Source organism: Haliotis rubra, unplaced genomic scaffold, assembly GCF_003918875.1.
Source record: "Haliotis rubra isolate DU_JTF1 unplaced genomic scaffold, ASM391887v1 Scf461, whole genome shotgun sequence".
Lineage (NCBI taxonomy): Eukaryota > Metazoa > Mollusca > Gastropoda > Lepetellida > Haliotidae > Haliotis > Haliotis rubra.
The window spans coordinates 1-14577 of NW_025767148.1; the positions used below are offsets into that span (position 1 = coordinate 1).

The window sequence follows — 14577 nt, forward strand, 5'->3', positions numbered from 1 at the left end:
GAACGATGTTTTGCGTCGTTGTCCTGCACAAAGGTCCGCCAGAACCTTGAGCAGATGGAAGTAAATGTCCCTCGAGAATATCGGTGTACCGCTCACTGTTCATATTCCTCTTCAGCATACACTGAGGGCGTTGCCCTAACACAGATATGCCACCCTCATCACGTTAAATTTCGGACTGTACTTTTGGGCGCTGATACAAAGGTTTTACAGTTTGTTTGGTCCAGAATTTCAGTGTATTAGGAAACAGCCACACAGGTGAACTTTCATCTGAGAAAATCAGATTGTCCCAGATTAAAATGTATATGCTGCTTAGGCACCAGTTCAACCTTCGCTCCTTTTGTTCAGGTAGGCTTTCATGATCGGTGATGGAATTCCCCGACTTTTCTGCCAACCCATTGCATGCAGCTCAGTTCTAATTGTCTCCTTACAGACAGCCACAGTTCCTCTATCAATCATATCCAGCCTTATGTTTTCCTAAACTCCTTCGTTTGTTTTAGAAACAAGAATACCAAGCCGCCTCCTGTTACCGACAGTCAATTTTCTGGGCCTCCCTGCGCCTCCCTTGTGCTCAATGTCATATCCATTTGCTATATGTTTCTAAACACGATAAACAGTGGATAGAGGGATGCCTGTTCTGCTTGAAATCACTTTAGCTCATCTGATGTCCTTGTTATAATACTGTAAAATCAACTTCCTCTTCTCTAAATCATCCATACTGAGGATCACTGAAAATGTCGTCTGCTAGCAAGTAAACAAAGGGGATAACTGTTCACAAACTAATGAAAAGGGGATTAATGGAGTTGTCTCTCTTGAATGAAACCAAGCACTTGATAGCTGGTCAAGGTTCGTTTATACTAGAAATCCAATTCAAACATATTCCTAAAATTCTCCATAATTTCTGGTCATACTATATAACAGTCATGCTACTGGCCAATACGACATAGTGAAATAAAATAGTTTTAATTATAATTTAGTTGTTCTACTGTCCTTCGATGGCAGCATTTGAAAAGGTAAATATATTTATTCGTAATATATGACCTTTTGTCATCACGATATGGCTGAAATATTGCCAACGTGACGTAAAGCTTTTAACTCACTAAGTCCTTTGTGTGTGGCCACTGCGACATCATCGCATAATGTTGCCTTAGCAGCATTGTGTTGCCAGAGATTCCGAAATGGATGGGTAACTTACACAAAAGACGATGTCGTATTGGCCAGTAGCAAGATCATTATATAATGTGTTTAAAAGATGATATTTACATATTTAATACTTAAAGGCTTGATAGTGAGTTAGAAAATTATATATAAATTTTATATTCGAGATGTTTATTAATGTATTTAAGAGCTGTTCTAAGATGCCTAGCGGTTAGAACAATCGAAAAAAACAAACATTATCAGACAATATAGGTATAGTTTTTTGATGACGTAACATTTGAATGACGTTATCCCGTCACAGCGTCATTCTAGTGTGCCCCCTCGTAATCGAACCATTTTACATTACGTCACAATGTAAGCGACGTCACGATGCATGTCAGTTGTCATCGCCTCGTACAGCCTCCTACAGTAAACAACTGCGCTGCATCCCGTCTCTTGGTTTGCAGTTGCTTCACTCACCTAACATCACTGGTGGAAACATTACGTTTATGTTTTCTGTTGTTTAAAATGTCTCCATTCGACTCACAAGTTTTCAGCGACACGGTAACGTTCGCAATGTTTACATTCCCACAATGCAATCGTGGAATGTCGCTTGACTACTCAGCTTCGTCTGGATGTACTGATCTAAACATACGTTGGTAGTAGAAAAAACGTAGGGGGGCAGACACATCAATAGAACAGCGCGCCAGTTAGCCCTGTGCGAGGGTTCTTAATTTAGCTCACCGACACCGTTGTTTGTTTTCTGCCTTAAATTAATCGTAATTATCCTTAGAAAGTATTAAATTTGGCATCTTAGAAAAATTAATATGGCAGTTGGTTATGCTGCTCTTACCTGGTAATCGAGAAGATATTGACTTGGAACCAGTGACAATGGCACAAGCAAAGTTCTGCGCCACCAATTCTTGGATCCATCTGTAAATACAGATTCATATGTATTATATTTACGTTTTACTGAATTCTTGTCCATATCGTAAATGTAATTGTTTAGGATTCCTTGAATGTGATTACTGTTAGGTCTACTTGTGGCCGCAACACTTGCCAGGAAGGAGAGGAAATCAGACGGAGATGATATGCTTTCTAGTTTACTGTTAGGAAGATTAATTCGTTTTCGAAGAAGTGGAATAAGTGAAGATTATATACATCTATTCTACAACTCCTCATAAAGTGGATTTATTGTATGCAGAGTGTTGTTTATTGCGGCGTTGGTTGAGCGAATGCTCGTCTGCTTCAAGGTAAACCCTCTTCGGAAAGACAAAGCCTTAGAACTTGGCGGTGTACAGTGTTCATATCAAATTTTGAGCGAACCAGTGATCAATACAGGTGTGCCTACCCAGCTGTTGAATTAGAAATGATTTTCAAGAAATCAAGTGCCTTCAGGTATTTAGCTTTAAGGTGGTTAATATGTGACTGAATTTAAATGGGAGTGAAAATGTAACCTCTTCTCAATTGCCTGCATATTTTTTCCACGGCAACAAACATTAGCGTTGAATTTGTTGTGACTGACTCTCTATTGTATGCATATTTTTAGAATATTAAGATCAAGCGACTGAATCACTTGAAAACTTTCAAAGACTATTTATTTTAGTACTAAATAAAATGACAGACAAGATACTGCCCTGCAGAATACACTGACTGTGATTATAATGGTCAAACAGAGCTGAAATGAATCTGACTTGAAATTGCTTGTCTGTTAAAAACTGTGATATGAGATAAACCAAAATCATGTAAATCAATTGAAATTCCCTGCTTCCAAGCAGCATTGTATGTTTTCTCAAGATCAAGGAAATATGAAACGAAATACTGTTCAGATACTATGGTATTAAATTTCAGACATGATTCGGGTAAATGCTTCAAGAGCTTTATGTTGTATATTAATAGCCCCTGTTGCTGTATCATGAGCTTGCTCAAAAGGACATTACAGAGCTCATGTTGTGAAAACATTTCGTTGTAGTTCTGGCTTCATAGGTTTGAGAATGGTGTGGAAGGAATCATTGTACTCCATGTACTGTCTTGAAGTAAAGATACCTGTATTTTTTTAAGATATATTTATTGAAGACACTGATGGTTGGTAATCCTGAATCAATGATTTTTCTTGGTTGAATGCCTCGTTCTTTAAAGTTGAGATATTTCTCAGTGCAGCGCTCAAGGAAGGGCAAATAATGTACAAGCACTGTCACTAAGGTGACACAAATCCCCGCAGCAAATTATCAAATCAAACTAAAAAAGTAATAAAAGTGAAGGTCGTAGTTTAAGATGAAATTAAATGCTGTGTAGTTGTTCAAACACACAAATATTTTCAAGACTCACTTTGACCTTGACATGAATGTCATGGTGTATGAAACATGCCAAAATAGTAATAAACAGAAGTCGTGAAAGTCTATGTAGAAAATCTTAACATGCAATGTAACATGCTGAAATCTTCAAAGTGTCACCGTGACCTTGAAAATTATGTGAAGGTCACCAATATCAACTGGGCCCGGCGCCTTCCCTTGATGAAGTGAATGGTACTTGAGGTATCTCACTGACAAGCTTAACATGCTGAAATCTTCAAAGTGTCGCCGTGATCTTTAAAATAACGTGAAGGTCACAAAAATCAACTGGGCTCTGGGCCTTCCCTTGATAAAGTTTGGTGTCAAATATGAAGAAGTCGAGTGAATGGTTCTTGAGGTATCTCGCTGACAAGCTAATAATGCAGGTTAACATGCTGAAATCATCGAAGTGTCACGGTGACCTTGAAAATTATGTGAAGGTCACCAAAATCGACTGAGCTCTGGGCCTTCACTCGATAAAGCTTGGTGTTGAATATACAGAAAGTCCAGTGAATGGTACTTGAGATATTTTGCTGACAAGGGTAAAAGGTTTAAGTCCCCTTGTGACCTTGAAATGACTAGGACCTTTTTTATACTGTGATGAACCTAAGTACCAGATATGAAAAGAATCTCGTGAAAGGTTCTTAAGAAATTCCAATTCGTACGTATGGACGGACGGACGGACGGACGGAGCCTAATACTATATCTCCCGCTTCGCGCTAAACGCGCGGCGGGGGATGATAATAGATACAAAATACGTTAATCTGTATGTTTATACTTTCTGTATCTACTTGTTTAGCCACAGACCCATGCCTCAGCTCACCATGTATCAATGGAAGGACATGTGAGAAGGCTTCCGGTACAAACGGCTTCCGTTGTAGATGTAAGGTCGGATTCCAGGGACTATCTTGTGAAAAAGGTAACCGACATTTGGTGCATTTGTATGACTCATCAAGCAGCATCGTGAACAGTAGTACCGTATGCGACTACTGATGTTGACAGTCAGCGATAGGTCATGTTCTAATAATGAGTGAGAATTAAAATGTATCTTCACATTGGCAATATTTCAGCCATATCGTGACGAGAACAATTAATTGTTATACATAGTAATCAAGGGTAAGTTATAAAAACCTGTCAACGAAGGACAGTAAAATAACTACATTATCACAGATATGAATTTAAAACTAGTAATCAAATCTAAAACAGTTTAACTTTAGATGACAATACAATATAAAAACAGGCTATAGATTGCCAACAACTGAAGGTAGATCACCATACTAGGGACCATGGGGGCTTACAGTACATGTGCTTCCTGTGTTCTAATAATGACCGGAGGGATTGCAATGTAGACTAGTGAAAAAAATAGCTCTTCGTCAACGTCCAACTGAAGGAGGGCAGATAAACAGTCCAAAACGTTGGGGAAAATAGGGTTGTATTAGGTAGCATGAACTGCCACAAGTAGCTAATATCACAGTATTTTGAATTATTGTTTTGTATCACAAAACCTCGAACAATAATCCGGTCTGTGTACACATAGGGTGAATACATGTATTTTCCAAAGAAAGTTTTTTTTATTCTGAAATCTATAAGGACAGTTTTTTATTGCTTTTGTGTTCATCGTATGCCAAAGTAGTATGTTAGATTTGCAATATCCGGAATAACATAGAAGCTCTTTCTTCTTCGATTCGTCCCCTGTTTTGATTTAATTGTGTGAACATGGGTATATAAATCAATTTTGTATAGTGATCGTGCCAGGTGTTCGCGGAAAGGTGTTCGTGAACGAACCTTTCCCCAAATGTTAACCACACACACACACACACACATCGCCCAGCACTCCAGAGGAAAGGAAATTGGGGTAAGTCAGTGAGTGAGTGAGTGAGTGAGTGAGTAAAGACTTAACGTCACATCGGCAATTTTTCAGCCATATCGTGACGAGGAAAAATTGGACATTTATAAACAATATGTATATATTATAAAACCTGTCGTCAAAAACAGTAGAACAACTAGACTATCACAGACACAAAATATAAAACTAGCATCTATCTCTAAAACTGGATTTCAAATTAGGACAATACAATTAAAACGGGCTATAGATCACCAGCACCAGAACCTACAGTACCTTGCCACCTGCTGGATTTACACCATCCCCTCAGACGCTAGCGATTGTAAAAAAGTTATGCGATAACTTTAAATCACACAAATGCTACGTTTAGAAATTCTGGTAGGTTGAAATGTACTTTGAAGGTTTTTGGGACTTACGTATAATTGGGGTAATTTGTTAATTGCAAAATAGAAAATATATATATATGATGTGATCAAACTGGGTAGTTGCTTCTGACATCACCCTTGCCACTGATGCATCAAATAAGGTAAACTTACCAACGTATCTACTAAACAGAACTGAGGCCTTAAACGTTGCACCAACGATCACAAACATTTGACGCAATAAAGTATTCCAAGAAACAAGTTCCTATATTGTACCAAACGTCTTTACACATTAAATAAAGTAAACTTACCGACGTGTCTACTAAACAGAACTGAGACCTTAAACGTTGCACCTACGATCACAAACATTTGACTCTCTTTGAAATCTTTCGAGAAAAAAAAAACATGCTGTATTGTACCAAACGTCTTTACGCGTCCATGTCCAAATTCGGTTTACGGATGAGTTTAGGTATGCTCTCTCTTCTGTCCTTGATGAAGCTATTTGGACACGCCTGTACACGTCAAACAATAACAAAATGTCATCTTAGCATGTTCGAATCCCAAATTACAGATTTGATATGACTACTGATTTGACAGTAAGGCTTCTTGGTGTCTAAATGATGCTAAATAGCTGAGATCGTATCACTTCACGAATTACTACCAAATTGAGGCGATGGGGTACCGTTGTGTGATTAAAGCGTTCGATTGTCACGCCGAAGACCCGGGTTCGATTCCCCACACGGGCCCAATGTGTGAATCCCATTTCTGGTTTCCCCGCATTGATATTGCTAAAAGAGACAGAAAACTAAACTCACTCACTCACCACTCGCCAACTATGATGGCAGGCTGTAATATTATCAACTTACTGGACATCATTCGAGACTCACTTCTAAGGGTCACGTTGTTCAAAATTGGGACCTGACTCATAGTTTGCAATACTATGCCTACCTCAGCGACGTAGACCATAAGTCTGCGATCAAGAAATTTCTGCCTGGCCTTAATTTGCTCATTTACGCATTGACGTGCTGTGGCATAAAATAGAATCAACTGACTTGTACTCGCTGATGTTCCACCTTAATTGGTTGTACAAGCAATAATTATGTTCATGACACATGCTTAAGCACCTACTCAGATAACACGCTTTTATTTTTCAGAATGTGAACAAAAGAGTCTCGACATTCTTCTCATAGAAGATGTTTCTACATCAATCGGGGAAGAAAATTACAAGAAAATAAAGGACTTTGAAGTTGAATTGGTCAGTGCTTCTCACATCGTGTCCGAAACCGTAAATGTGGCTCTGATGACCTTTGCAGGAAAGGCAAAGTTGGTGTTTCCACTCAAGTCATACCGGGACAACAAAACAGCTGCTGTTCAAGCAGTTAGCGTTCCCCAAAATGAAGGCGGTTCGACGTTCCTTGGTGATGCTATCAATATGGCTGTATCTGATGTGTTTGTCGAGAGCAATGGCGACCGCCCTGATGCTGAAAATGTAGTAATCCTATTTACGGATGGCCAAAGTGGTAAATCGTCTGTCATTTCCAAGAACATTGAAAGTCTTCATGCAGAGGCAACTGTCTTTGTTGTTCTCATGACCGCAGGAGTAAACAATGCTACCATAAGCATGGTTCCGTCTCCTCCCTATAAAGACCATGTCTTCCTTTTAAGCAATCCTCTGGCCCTTGATAAAATCAAGGAGAAAACCATCTATGAGAGGTGCGGATTGACCATGATCTGAGAGTTCCGAGAATAAACCTCATGTAAGCCATAACAGAAGTTTTGTTATCATTTAAAGATCACTTCTGTCTCAGAAGTAAAGACATTAACGCCATTTCCAAGCCAGAATGGCATTGCTTAAACCATGGATTTGCATGGACGTGCCAAACCGCACAAACAGGGCCCCGTTTCACAAAGCTCTCGTAAGCCTAAGATCTCGTAACTTTTCTCGTAGCATTCGTATCTCATATGTTACAGTATAGGAGGTACGAATGTTACGAAAAAAAGTGCGAGATCTTGATCTTGGGCTTTAAAAGTTTTGAAACCTGATCAATAAGAGGCGAATAACGGCATCGGATGGTCAGGCTTGCTGTCTTGCTTGGCACATGTCATCGTGTCGCCAAATTGTGTAGATTGTTGTTCATGCTGTTGATCACTGGATCGTCTATAGTGAGTGAGTGAGTTTAGTTTTACGCCACACTCAGCAAAATTCCAACTATATGGTGGTGGTCTGTAAATAATCGAGTCTGGCCAGACAATCCACTTATCAACAGCATGAGCATCGATTTGCGCAGTTGGGAACCGATGAAATGTGTCAACCAAGTCAGCGAAGATGACCTACCGATGCCGTTAGTCGCCTCTTACGACAAGCATGGGATACTGAAGAGCAGTATTCTAACCTGACCTTCACGGGTCTGTGATCTGTGGTCTGGCCCTGGTAAGTCCATCTGCGAACTGCTTCAACAACGTCATTTGGATCACAGCCGGGATGGTCCAACATAATGATCAGAAACCTCTGCAGTATTGTGTGTTGCATTCAGTTGCAAGAATGAGTGAGTGAGTTAAAATTTAACGTCATATCGGCAATATTTGAGCCATATAGTGACGAGAACAAAGTTAGTATATTTGATAAATATCTGTTACGAAGGACAGTAAAACGTTAGCAACGTATCACAGAATGCAAGTATAAAAATCTAATTATTTCCAATTCTAAAATGCAACTCGATGTGACATATATTAACATTAAAACACGGGCTATGGACCACCAACAACCAAAGCTAGGCCACCTTACTGGGGTTCATGGGGACTTACAGCACTTCAGCTTCCTGCATGAATCCCCAGCAGGATTTACACCGTCACTTCAGCCACTGGTAGTTATAAACAGTGCTAGCCAGACATTAAAACAATACAATTGAAGCAAGAACATTCCGGTTGTCTGCAATGTACTATAATACTATTATGCAACCATAAGGGGACGATCTTTTTACAATTCTTCAACCCCAATAAAGAGCAATATAATCACAGTTTTTGATTACATCAACCTCAGTTAAAACATATCCATTCAAAAACTACTGAACAATCCTATCTCTTTTAAAAAACCTGTAATTAAATGAGAATTGATTGTGTTAAAAAGACACTTTAGATGTGAAACTTGGTAATATGTATCCCTTATGAGAGAAAATTCCACACAGTCAAAGCAAAAACGTGCTTGACCGTGATTAATCTCATCACAAAGGGATACAAAACGGAGGATCTTCCCCTTTCAATAAATATTCATTTGTATATCTGCTGTGGCCAATACGACATCGTCGTAATATGAACTCATCAAATCTGGACTGACAGCCCAAGTAGGTGTAACCGATATTTGGTTTTATTGCATGTAATTTATTGATACCTACTTGGGTGTCCACTGCTTTTGCATGGTATCTCTGATATAGCACCTTATGATAGGTTTCATATCGCTGTATAGGATCTGAAGTGGTGTCTCAGATTTGTCGAGTGCTGCTTTGGCAGTTGTATCTGCCATTGTGTTACCATGAATTCCAACATGGCTTGGTATCCAACAGACGACGATGTCATATTGACCAGAAACAAGTTCATTATGCAATTCAATAATTGCAGTTAAAAGTGGATGTTCATATGCCATGTTATTTATGGCTTCAAGACACGAAAGAGAATCAGAAAAATATTATATACTGGTTAGACTGTGATTGACTTTTTAAATATTTTAAAGCTATTAAAAATGGCATATGCTTCCGCAGTAAAATGGAACAGTGAGCAGGTATTCTGGATGAGAGAATCCTGGATCAATGACAGTGGCACTGGCAACAGCCCCGCCATCCTTGGATCCGTCTGTAAATATAACTTTGTAAGTATCATATGTGTTTCTTAGGTGGTTATATTCTTGCTGATACATAAGTTGATTTGTTTCTGATTTTGTTTTGTTTAGTTAATGTTAAATCCACTTCTGGTTTTACAAGCTGCCATGGTGGGGAAGACAGAAGTTGAGTAGGGGCTATATTGTCCAGATTAATGTTAGCTGCAGAAACATCACTTTGTTTACGTATTCCAAGGGGTTGGACAAGAGAAGGTTTCTTTGTGTACAGTTCTTTATAAAGATGATGGAAAACACAATCATACGCTGGATTGGATTCCACAGAACGTAATTTAGTGATATATACTGCAAAGCTAATTGAATGCGACGTTGTTTAAGTGAGGGCTCATCAGCCTCCACATATAAACTATTGATCGGCGAAGTTCTAAATGCTCCAAGGCAAAGCCTGATGCCTTGATGATGAATACAGTCTAGTAATTTTAAATTGCTTTTACAAGCCCCACCATAAATGATGGAGCCGTAATCAAGTTTAGATCGGATAAGCGCCCTGTATAGTTGGAGGAGGGTTTTCTGATCTTCTCCCCACTCTGCATTGGAAACTACCTTTAATATGTCAAGTGCCTTCAGACATTTAGTTTTTAAGTATTTTACATGAGGTAAAAAGGTCAGATGGTGATAAAAAATACCGCCCAGAAACTTGGCTTCTTTCACAACTTTGATAGGGTGCCATCTAAATTTAATTCCTGGTCTTTGTGTGGTTTATACTTTCTGCAAAAATGAATACAACTGGTCTTGGATTTCGAGAATTTAAATCCATTTTCAAGACACCATTTGTGGATTTTATTTAAACATAATTGCAGTTGCCTTTCAATAGTATGAATTTGTTTACCTCGACAAGAATCAGTTGCAAGACATGGTTTATATACTATGTGCACTTACAGCACAGACACGTCAGCGACGTAAAACCATACTCACTCACTCACTACGTAGGCGTTGCAAGGTTATATTCTTCACCGTGTGTAACTGTTAACACCTGATGTCACTCATTGTGTTGCAGATAACACTATGTCATGGTTGCACACAAAAAGCTTTAAATGTTAAGTTCCCTGTATTCTTCAAAACATACGGTATACTTTTGAATTAGGAGAATTCTAATTCCAATAACATTACATTTGTGAAGCAAATAAATCGTGCAATGTTGTAAATATGTCTGTAATTACTGATTAAGAATGGACGGCTGGTATAGGTCACACGAAGGGATGACAATAGCTTTTTGGTTTGACTCGCGTATATATCTCAGTATCTATCAAAAATTAAGTGTTAGTCCAGGACTGAAGAAATACGTAAATATATACATGGAAAAAAGTATCGCAAAACGTATTTAACAGCCATGTTGGCTATCTATATATTTATCTATATTAATATCTATATTTATATCATATAATATCATATAATCTTTGTGTTTATATTGTTTAACCATTCGGGCGCTCCATTTTATATTTGTGTGAGTGGGTGAGCGAATGTTGCATATCGCCGCATCAACAATGTTGCAGCTATTCGTGACGAGAAAACGTCTCCCGATGAATTGATGTTGAAAATCACTACAATATCAGTCAAGTATCACATTCAAGGGTAAAAAACTGATGTCTGAAATAAAAACCTATATTTTTTACATACAGTTTGATTTATTTTACATATGCTAAAATCGAGTGGTTAGAACATCGTCATAAAAACGTTGTCTATATGGGAAATGTCAACACATTCAAGCAAAATGCGCTTAATAGTAATCGGTCTATGGCAAGGGATGCAAAAACGGCGGAGCTTCTCCTTTCAATCATTCTATGATTGAGATCCATGTGAAGCATCACGTGCGATACCTGCACCCGTCAGCAGTACGTCCTTGAAGGGGGTTGAAGTATCGTAAAATTATTGTCCTCCTGAGAGGGTACGTAAGTCCCAAAACTTTTGAAGTCAATTTAAACTTACCAGGATTTTAAACGTAGTATTCTTGTTATTTTAATTTTTTTGCTAACATTGCAGTACAATCGCCAACAGCTGAAGGGATGTTGTAAATCCAACTAGGGTCCATGCAGGTAGCAAATGTACTGTAAGTCCCCATGGTCCCTAGTATGGTGAACTTCCTTCAGTTGTTGGCGATCTATAGCCCAGTTTTATATTGTGTTGTCCTCCATAGTTAAAATGTTTTAGATTTTATTACTAGTATACATTTGTATCTGTGATATTCAAAGTCAAAGATATGTATTGTACTTAAGGCCTCCGGCCCATATACAAGTAATACAAGTATATATACAGCACATGTTACAGACATTTCACAAAGGAATTACAGTTCAGATAAGATATTGCTTCTAAGGAAAACAGCATGTTTTACATAAAGCGCAAGATTACGTATTACATTTTCATTTTTGGAAGATAGAATGGAAGCAAGGCAGATGAAGGATATTTTAACAGGTAATTATTTGGGATATTTTTTTTTCTTAAATCAGCATAATGTGGGCATACAAAAGCGAAGTGAATTTCATCTTCTATAGCCGAGTTACATAATGGACATATCCTTAAACGTCTCTCTATTGAAAATCGTCTGCCCTTATTTACTGATAAGTCTAACAAGCCCAATCGAAAATTGACAAGTGTGCGTCTGATATTTCTAGATGTCAATACAGATAGATATAGTTGTGGTTGAATTAAGCTCTTATGTGATCTATACAACTGGTATCTTGAACTATTGTCTAGACAGGAATGCCATTCTTGATAATACATGCTAACAGATTGTTCTCGAAATTGCTTAAGAAATAGATTAATATTACCAACTGTTTGATTTAGCCACACAAATCCAAAGCCATGAGAAAATAAAAGAGTTCTAATATGAGACGCCCATGTTGTCTTACCCCTATCATCTAAATGTACAAGCATGTTATAAGCTAGTTTGGGGATTCTTTGATCGTGCATTCCAAGGATCTTTAACCAATATTTTAAACATCTGATTTGTGAATTTATATATATCGGATATCTACCGCATTCTCCATAAACCATACAAGTTGGTGCTGCTCGCGCTACATTTAAAAATCTGTCACATGCTAAAAGGTGTAGTTTCTCTAGACATTCTAGTTGTTTTACTGTCCTTCGTTGACAGGAGTTTATACTATATCTTTAATTATTGTTAATCTATATGTTGTTTTAGTCACGATATGGCTGAAATATTGCCAAAGTGACTTTAAATTTTAACTCACTCACTCAGCAGTACGTTCTTACAACGGCTGAAGCCAGTAATGACCAACAGACAGGCCCTGCAAAATAGCCCAACACAATGATGTGAAATCTTGTTTGAATGTGATGTGAAATGTTCTTGGCCTTACCGACAATTCAGTGTATTGATCAGTTAAGATGAAGTGGTGGTCCAAAGGTTTCACTTTGGACACCCTATTTATGCTCATTTTTGTTGAAGAGAATGGACGAATGACTAACGAATTACTAAAGGCGCCCAAGGTGTTCAACGGGATTTCTTTGACGTCTGAATCCACACTGTATATCTGTTATAAATTATTTGATTCGAGATGCCAAACGAGTCTGTGGTTAATTGTTCTTTCCATCGTGAGGCGGTGGGCTAGCCGAATGGTAAAAGCGTCCTCTCGTCACAATGAAGACCCGGGTTTGCATTCCCACATGAGTGAAATGTGTGAAGCCAATTCGGCGTGTCCCCCGCGGTGATATTGCTGGAATATTGCTAAAAGCGACACAAGACTTGATTCACTCACTCACACTTTCCATCGTTTTACAAATTCACCCTGTGAACGCAATTAAACGGTATTTCATAGGATTTATAGTATCTTTGCCTGGTTTAGGAATTGGAATAATAATTGCTGTGAGCCGAGAATCTGGGAATTCCTATATGTTGTTAAGTGTATCAAGAGGCACGAATAATGATCCATAAAGGAAATGCTCCAGCAACTGATTATGGATTGTATCAGCCACAGTTTCTTGACATTTGTCAATCGCTACGGAGATTTCATTTTGAGGAAAGAATTCATTATTGTCACGATCCAACCAGATTGGTATTATTTTATGTGCGCTTCCTTGATTCCCCCAAAGCCAGGGGAGGGTACTCTAGTTGACTGTCGGCAACACTGCGTGTTTTCAAGAAACATGCAGAATGTAGAGCAGAGCCACGAGTGATCGAGTGAGTTTAGTTTTACGCCGCACTCAGCAATATTCCAGCTATATCGCGGCGGCCTGTAAATAATCGAGTCTGGACCAGACAATCCAGTGATCAACAGCATGAGCTTCAATCTACGCAATTGGGAAACGATGACATGTGTGACAATTCTAACGTTGATCTTCACGGGTCAGCAGAGCCACGAAGCGATATAGAAGGGTAGGAATGAACTAAGACTTCACTGTACACAGTTATTTAACGCTTTCAGAATACAGTTTTTGAAACATGTCAGGCATATTTAGCACATTTTGCGTGAACTTGCTGACATGTGGTAGACCACTGCAGAGTGCAGCAATCCAGACTGTTACAGTCAATCGTCTCTAAATTCGCAGAGAAGGAATAAGAGGAGAAATAATTGGTGAGAAAGAAATTTAGTGAGTGAGTGAGTTAAAATTTAACGTCACCTCAGCAATATTTCAGCCATATAGTGCCGAGAAAGGTTTTACATACACAATAAAAGTAAGTTGCTAAATATTCAGTCATCGAATAACTGTACAATAACTAGAGTATCACAGATGGAGTTTATAAATAGCATGTAAATGTAAAACTATTTTATTTACCCAACAGGCTATAGGTCGCCAACAACTGAATGTAGATCACCATACTAGGGACCATGGGGGCTTACAGTGTTTTTGCTACCTGCCTGGACCCTAGTTTGATTTACACCATCCCTTCAGCCGCTGGGGATTGTAGGAAAATTTAGCCAACAGTTCAAATAACACAAATACTACGTTTAAAAATCTGGTAAGTTACAAGTTTACTTCGAAGGTACGTACCCTCTCAGGGTGACAATGATTTTACGATACTGTAACCCCTTTGAGGATACAGCCACTAACAATCGCAGTTGC

At 38.5% G+C, this 14577-nt stretch overlaps 1 protein-coding gene across 1 annotated transcript; it reads left to right on the forward strand.

Moving 5' to 3' along the window:
- The first annotated feature begins 4217 nt into the window (after window positions 1-4217).
- LOC124290311 (cartilage matrix protein-like) lies at window positions 4218-7437 on the forward strand. Its single transcript, XM_046727024.1, has 2 exons — window positions 4218-4383; window positions 6824-7437. Exons 1-2 carry the CDS (start codon window positions 4233-4235, stop codon window positions 7402-7404), a joined length of 732 nt encoding a protein of 243 aa, XP_046582980.1. The 5' UTR covers window positions 4218-4232; the 3' UTR covers window positions 7405-7437.
- The last annotated feature ends 7140 nt before the right edge of the window (window positions 7438-14577 follow it).

What these genes read in the sequence shown, in the direction of transcription:
- LOC124290311 (XM_046727024.1), top strand. Translation starts at nt 4,233, where the DNA reads ATGTTTATACTTTCTGTATCTACTTGTTTAGCCACAGACCCATGCCTC. An exon ending in GGGACTATCTTGTGAAAAAG is followed by an intron (nt 4,384 to 6,823) that starts GTAACCGACATT and finishes TTTATTTTTCAG; the next exon opens with AATGTGAACAAAAGAGTCTC.